Consider the following 7,926-nt stretch of genomic DNA (forward strand, 5'->3'; position numbering starts at 1 on the left):
TGGTAGTAAAATAAAATTATATATATATATATATATATATATATATATATATATATATATATAAGTGAAGAGGGGATATTCATACTATCTCATTTTTTTATTACCATCCACTATAATTATGTATTCTTCAAAATACATAGTTATAATATTAAAATTATTTTTTTTGTCTTTCTAATCAGCCAACAAGTTTTTGAAAAAAGAAAAAATAATAATTTTAATATTATAACTATGTAATTTCTAGAATAGATAGCTATAATGGATGGTAGTAGATAGATAGTAGTGAAAAAATGAAGGAAGATATGACATTATAAAATATGAACATGAACAGGTCCCGAAACCAAGTGACCATGCATTAATTAATATAAGAAGGAAAGTGAAGGCACAGTAAAAATGCATATATATAATATAGCTTCGACTTTACATGGAGTTGAGATCTGGAGAGAGATAAGTGAGCCCCATTCTACCCACACAAAAATGCACCACCCATTTCACCCACACCACTCAAAGACAGATGAACACGCGGCTATTGTATGAGAAGGAGGGGACGACTAGCAAACTGCAATTGTAAATTACCTTCAAAGCTTCAACTGCACTCAAAGAGGCAGTCTCTCATTTTACTCCCACCTACCCATCACCCGGTTATTTAATTTTAAACTTGTATCAAGTTATATTTATTTTATTGACAAATTATGGTTATTTCATTTAAGATATGTAGAAATTTCTTAAAAAAAAAACATCTAGTTAATTCATTTCAAACTTGTATAATAATTAATTAATTTAAGTTATATTTACTTTATTGACTCCAACTGTCCAGGACAAACTAGGAATGTTATTCGAGTGATTCGACTCACGACTGATCGCATAAATGGAAAATTTAACTTGCATAATACAGTAAAGAATAACAAATGCAATTTTGACCATTAAGCTTGGGTGAAGATTACTTTGACAATTTTTATATGGGAAATTGAACCGTTATGTAGCTGGAAGATAAAATTTTCTTCCTATAGATACATAGAAAACAATGCGAGCCTTTCTTTTTTAAAGTACAGCGAACCCCCATTGTCTCTACAAGAAATTGGGGGTCTTGTCCTCCAACATTACAGAGATAAATCCTTTTTTATATTATATTTTTTAGGGACTTACTTTTCTTCTATTATTGTAGAGAAGAGTTTTGTCTTCTACAAAAACAAACTAATACGAGGCCCATAGATTTTTTTTTTAAAAAAAAGGATATGCACATTTTTCAATAAATGTGCATGAATGTATTTTTTTTCTCTCTAGCAACAATAGAGTTATATTTTCTATTTTTTTAATATATCCCTTCGTATTAGAGTTTAATGAGCTCAAAAAGAAATAATATTAATAATTTTTATAGGGACAAGATCTTTTGACATTGGTGTTAAACTTTAAAATTTGACACCAAATTCTAACCGTTAATTTTCTCCGATCAACGGATATAATTTATTAGGAATTAATAATTAATTAATGAGTTTGATTGACAAAAATTATAACCGTTGATTGGCAGAAATCAACGGTTAGGATTTGATGTCAAATTTCAAAGTTTGACACTAATATCAAAATATTTTGATTACATAAGCTTTCTAATATCATATGAACAAGTCATTCAACCCACGAATTTATGGTGTTAGGTGAAGACTACAAAGTAATTTCTATATAATATTTTTCTAAAAAAATAATGATGCATGGATGACTCTTCTATTGGTTGCTTCACTTAAATACAGTTCAAGAAAAGTTTACTTAAATGTAGGCTTAATGGTTGTATTTTCAAGTGTCAAATCAGTATCGTTAATAATAAATTCAATACGTCAAGGAAAGGATAGAAATTAGAACGTGTGTCCTATCCAATATTGAATAATTATTGCACTTTTCAATAGTGACAGATATGAGGATTGGGGAATTAAATCTGCATGAATGATTGCCTAGTTTTGGTATAGCCATTTCCCAGTTTTAATTTTCTTTTCTGGGCTAACTCCCTCCTACCACAATAACTGGTGTGATGGCACAATGGAAAGAGCCATTTTTTACTTTGTGCAAAAAGCCTAAAACATTCTCCACAACAGTTATAAATACTGAGTGCATGAGAGAGGTTAAGCAGCAACACAAAGCGCCATAGAGACCATGGATACTTTGGGGAGAGACCTTAAGAACATGAGGGAGTATTATGAGAGTGGAAAGACAAAAGAAGCTTCTTGGAGAGAATCCCAGCTCAAAGGGTTGCGTCGTTTCCTCATAGAAAAAGAGGAAGGTATCTTGAACGCCCTCATGCAAGATTTAGGAAAACACCAAATTGAAGCTTTTAGAGACGAGGTACATGTTTTTCTTCAATCTTATTACAATTAATAATATTTTGGTGTCTTAAATCAATGTCTTCCTTGAGCAGTATTTAGAAGAAGAACAAAAAGATTAAATACTTTTTAGATTATCAAGATATGAAACATTATCTTTTATTTTTTTTTTACTAGTTTTTATTAGTAAAAATTTGTACATATTATCGTATTAGTCCTATGTATCGTGGGACATTTGGTTTTCGCAGATGGTACGATGTTGGAGGAATAAACAATCCTCATGTCTAATTTCTTATTATTTGATCCATTCTTGCAGATAGGGACACTGATGAAGTCCTTAAATTTCGCATTGAAGTTTCTGAAAGATTGGATGTCAGGCAAAAAGGTAAGATCTGTGTGTCTGGTCCTTCAAAATATGGAATACTAAACTGTTATGACTTTACCATCATAATTCATTCGAAAAAACTATGATCATACACATGAAGTGACTAATGACCAATATAATTTTGATAGGCTAAATTGCCACAACTAGCATTGCTTACTAGCGCAGAAATTGTTCCCGAGCCTCTGGGTCTTGTCCTCATTATTTCTTCTTGGAATTTCCCCTTTGGTGAGTTATACTTGTTGGTTAGTTTTTGCAGCTAATTAAGAGATAGATTTCTTCAAGGGGGCCAATATATATGAACCAAAATCCTCTGAATTAACAAAAATGCAGGACTTTCCTTGGAGCCTCTAATAGGAGCAGTAGCTGCCGGAAACGCAGCAATCTTAAAGCCTTCAGAGTTGTCTCCTGCATGTTCTTCTCTAATTGCCACTGGCCTCGCAAGTTATTTGGACACTAAAGCCATTAAGGTTATTCAAGGAGGACCACGTGAGTGTGAGCAACTACTACAGCAAAGATGGGATAAAATCTTCTTTACAGGTAAACAGGATTAGTTTTTTCTCTTCTTCTTTTGATACTGTGTAACTATGAAGCACCGATACGCGTTTTCGATACGTTCTCGATGATACAGGATGTCAATTACCAAAGGATACGTGTCCGATACGCGTATCCGATACGTTGAAAAAAAAATTAAGGAGTATCGGTGCTTCGTAATGTAACTGTCATAGTCATTGATGAAGATTCTGTGAATGTAAAAACTAATACCAGGAAATGCACGTGTGGGGCGGATTGTGATGTCTGCTGCTGCAAAACATCTTACTCCTATTACTCTGGAGTTGGGTGGAAAATGCCCTGCAGTTGTTGATTCCCTTTCATCTTCTTGGGATATTGAGGTAGGTTCACTCATTCTTGGCACATTACACCAAAATTTCTAACTAAAATGAAAGACATGAACTGAGGTAATCCACAAGTTCATTTAGTTTATTATGTTCATTATTAATTTCAATTAACAAAGGGATGCTTCCTTGTAATAAAAAGGTTGCTGTGAAGCGGATTATGGTGGGGAAATATGGGACTTGTGCTGGTCAAGCATGCATAGCTGTCGACTATGTCCTTGTGGAAAATGGATACTGTTCCACAGTGGTATATCTCTTGAAATTGAAGTTATCAGGTTCACTGCTGTGTGTTTCTTGTTATATTTAATTTGGGGTGTGTGCTTACTCTTGGTTTTCTTTTAGGTAAAATTGATGAAAGCCTGGATCAAGAAAATGTTTGGAGAGAATCCAAAACATTCCAACACTATTGCGAAGATAGTTAATAAACAACACTTCTTAAGATTGAAGAATCTTCTTGCTGATCGAGATGTCAAAGAATCTGTAGTTTATGGTGGCTCAACGGACGAAGAAAACTTGTAACTAACACTCTACCCTTTCACTCGCTAGTTGCTTTCAAAATTTCTCATTTCCATTATAGTTAGTAGCTTATGAATTTACAACTTTAATTGCAAACATTAATACCTTACTTGACTCTTTCACTTTAAAGAAAGGTCAGACAATACAAGATTTACTTGGCCTAAAAAAAGGGGTAATTTGCTCAAATCTGTGCAGATTTATTGAGCCAACGATCTTGGTGAATCCCCCACTTGAAGCAGCAGTCATGGAAGACGAAATATTTGGTCCATTGCTCCCAATTATAACTGTAAGATTCATGGACATATATGTGACAAAAAAATTTCAATATTTTTCTTAGTAGCAGTTCATGAAATAGCCAAGTTCTGAGTTAGCCTATATCCTTAAGACATGCTTATACATAAATACTTTTTTCTCCAACTCGCGCTATGTGCTTCGTTTTCATTTCTCCCGTTAATAATTTGCAGCTGGAGAAGATTGAGGACAGTATTAAATTCATAAGCTCTAGGCCTAAGCCTCTTGCCCTTTATGTTTTCACCAAAAACAAAACTCTGCAGAGAAGAATGGTATCTGAAACATCATCTGGCAGCTTGACTTTCAACGATGCAATTCTACAAGTATTTACCCTCTCTAGTATCTACTACTAATCTTTTTACATATTTTATATACTTACTGTTTATCTTTGTTCTGTGCAGTATGCAGCAGATTCTCTCCCATTTGGAGGAGTTGGTGAAAGTGGTTTTGGCATGTACCATGGGAAGTTCTCCTTTGACACATTCAGCCACCAGAAAGCGATTGTCAGAAGAAGTTTCCTCACTGATTTTTGGTATAGGTATCCTCCATGGACACTCAATAAGTTTCAACTACTTGAGGTCTCTTACAACCTTGATTATCTTGGGTTGCTCCTTGTCCTGCTAGGCTTAAAGAGACCTTCAAAACGCAGATCTTATTTTGCTAGCTAGTGACTTGACAATATTTAATTATAGTGTTTTCTTATTTTGAAAAAAAAAAAGCTTGTTAAGAGTGCATCCCATAAGAATAGGTCTATACATATATCTGCAAGTGATCGGTATTTATAGGTTTGTGTATTCAATTCCTACTACATAGGTTGATTTATTATTATCCTGATGCTTGTTCAATGTTATAGTTTTTGTAAGAATTACTCAAGTGGTGCTCTATCACTGATTTGTAGTACTTATATTAGCCCAAACAAAATTTTATTCTTCAAAGAGATTAATAATAGAAGTTTTAACAGAACAGTAAGCAGTCTTTATAATATTTATGTTTGATTCACAACAAAGTACACTGGGAAATTAGTCTTACACTCAGAATTTTAAGAAACAAATTAAAATAATTCAAAATTAATGTGAATAAAAGTAATAATATTATATATAAAAAAAGGAAAATATTTTCTCCTTTTAAAGGAGAAATTTTTTCTCCTGCTAGTGACTCATAGTATAAGTGGGGCCTACAAAATAGAGGAGAGAAAAAAAAATTCAAGGTGAAACCCACTTATGATATGAGTCAGTAGTACGAGAAAAGTTTTCTCCTTTAAAAGAAAAAAATGTTTTCCCATAAAAAAAATACTAATACTAGATTTCTTAAAATAAAATGAAGGCTAAAATTCAAGAAATTTCCTTTAAGGTTGTTTCCCAACATCTATTTTGCCGTCAAGAGAGCCCATGGTGGGGATATGAATATCAATCGACTAAGTGACAATTCACCATAATGAGTGGACTTGATATTAAGTTTCAACCAAAACCTAAGTATTGAATTCATGGGTCATTTTATTTATATAATTTTCATTTAGTCGATTCCTAATTAATATAAGACTTTATCATTCATACTTAAATTGCCAACTATATTGTCCCGAAATGATTTTTTTTTTTTTGTTTAACTTCTTTTAGCTCGCCATGAATCCAAATTAACTGAATATATTGTTGATGTTAATGTTTGTCATTCTACTAGCTGAACTAGCTCCATACAAGTGTTTAATTTCATCAAATGAAAGAAGAGAGAAAAAAAAAACAATTAAAGGTATAATATAACCAGTTCAGAGCATGACAATTATTAACCAGTAAAGTTATCAAAATGCCTTGCTTTCTAATCAAATTTACCGAACAAATGAATTATAGAAAGTGATGCGCAGAAGAAGGAATCGTTTCCTCGAGTTTTAATTGACCTTTCATTCTTGTGGTTTAATTTGGCCATGCGCAAAGGTGTAGCGATAATTCATGCAGCTTATGTTGAAATGAAAAGGGACAAAATAGATAAATTCATTAACAAAGGCTCTACATAATGACTCGTTTCATTCAACAACCGTATTAACTATACCAGTAAAAAAAGCTACCAATTATTGAAGCTCAATTAATGGTTGCAGCTACGAAAGCTCATGGAAGACAAAACATGGTCGTATTTTGGTCCATGAGAGTTAAGCGTACACACGTGTCTCGCTAGTTTTGACAATTAGACTTACATGAGCAATAAATAATTGTGTCAATAAATAAGTATAAAATGGAACGGGATCAATGTACATAATTCTAAAAACAAAAAGTCTTATATCAAATTTTAATAGTTAATTTTTGTATATTTAACGATTATAATTTATTAATAATTAATAATTAATTAATGAGTGTGATTAATAAAAATCAACAATAAACATTTGATTAAAGATTTATTATTCTTATAGTAGTGTAAGAATAATCTACTCATATAAAATAATATTGGTCTGCAAAATGTTTTTTTTTTTTTTTTTTTTTACGTTAAATTATACATTTGAAGTCTCTTCTCCAATGCAATATACTTCATTTAGTGAATACCGATGCGCTAACCTTTATCTGCAATTGGTTTCTATTATTAAGGTATATAAGTATACCTTTTATATTGATTTCTTAGTGCTTTTGCAGAAATGCTCCAATCCATGGTGCAAAATTTCTCTTGCATGTTCTAGTGAATATAAATGACAGATAACACACGTACGTATCTATAAAAACTTATAATAAATTTAACCCTTCCCTATATCAATATAGTACACACCTTATAAAAATACCTAAGTCTACCACACAATCTGTTCAATATCTAAAACACATGGCCATGTGAGCTTTTATTTTCATGGCCTTTTCAGCCATGTGAATATCTTAAGCATAGAAGAGAATTTTCCCTGCTCCCTAACTACATGTTCCTTTCATTAAAAAGATGATACTTGGCTTAATTTTTTTTCCTCTCTCATCTGTACAATTAATATTATATTTTCTCTCTCTGCTTTTTGTCCCACTGAATAAATTATGCTCCTAGATCACCTGCTTTTTGTTCCACTGAATAAATTATGCTCCTAGATCACCTTAATAATTTTGTTAACCATAGGAGTGAATCAGGGGCGGATCCACATTGTTGCACTTGTCTGCAAGTGCATACAATAATTTTTTTATTTTTTTTTGGCAGACGACCCACACTCTTCTTTCAATGCTTAAATCATTTAATGAGTTTCTTTTTGGTCTTCTTTAAATGTAACTGATGCAGAAACTTAGAAATAGATATGGTTTACCTTTTTAAAATGCAATTTTTTTCTCACTTTTTTCCTTAAAAATGTTTAATGGGACGACCCTCACCGAGTAAAAATACCTTCTCCTATTAATATGTCATCCTATTAGTAGCGGGTGTTACATAACCTAAAGTCAATTGGCTCCAATTTCATGTTTCTTGGTTGTTTTTTATATTCATTTAAAATTTTCTTTGAAAAAAAATTCATATGCAACTCCATCATTAAATATGATGACATGAATTAAATTTTTTAGGTCCACCACTGGAGTGAATGGTGCAGACTAATCCA

General features: G+C 32.2%; 1 protein-coding gene across 1 annotated transcript; it reads left to right on the plus strand.

Moving 5' to 3' along the window:
• Positions 1-1,981: 1,981 nt before the first annotated feature.
• Positions 1,982-5,326, plus strand: LOC133295416 (aldehyde dehydrogenase family 3 member F1-like). Its single transcript, XM_061494253.1, has 10 exons — positions 1,982-2,328; positions 2,623-2,691; positions 2,820-2,916; positions 3,022-3,228; positions 3,457-3,581; positions 3,727-3,831; positions 3,927-4,099; positions 4,296-4,386; positions 4,565-4,714; positions 4,793-5,326. Exons 1-10 carry the CDS (start codon positions 2,140-2,142, stop codon positions 5,057-5,059), a joined length of 1,473 nt encoding a protein of 490 aa, XP_061350237.1. The 5' UTR covers positions 1,982-2,139; the 3' UTR covers positions 5,060-5,326.
• Positions 5,327-7,926: the final 2,600 nt, after the last annotated feature.

The sequence above is a fragment of the Gastrolobium bilobum genome, unplaced genomic scaffold, assembly GCF_033153095.1.
Source record: "Gastrolobium bilobum isolate Gb01-03AN ecotype WA unplaced genomic scaffold, APGP_CSIRO_Gbil_v1 utg46055, whole genome shotgun sequence".
NCBI lineage: Eukaryota > Viridiplantae > Streptophyta > Magnoliopsida > Fabales > Fabaceae > Gastrolobium > Gastrolobium bilobum.

Coding starts and splice junctions, on each gene's coding strand:
- LOC133295416 (XM_061494253.1), top strand. CDS start 2,140: ATGGATACTTTGGGGAGAGACCTTAAGAACATGAGGGAGTATTATGAG. Junction 3,832..3,926: donor ATGGATACTGTTCCACAGTG/GTATATCTCTTG, acceptor GTTTTCTTTTAG/GTAAAATTGATGAAAGCCTG. Junction 4,387..4,564: donor CATTGCTCCCAATTATAACT/GTAAGATTCATG, acceptor AATAATTTGCAG/CTGGAGAAGATTGAGGACAG.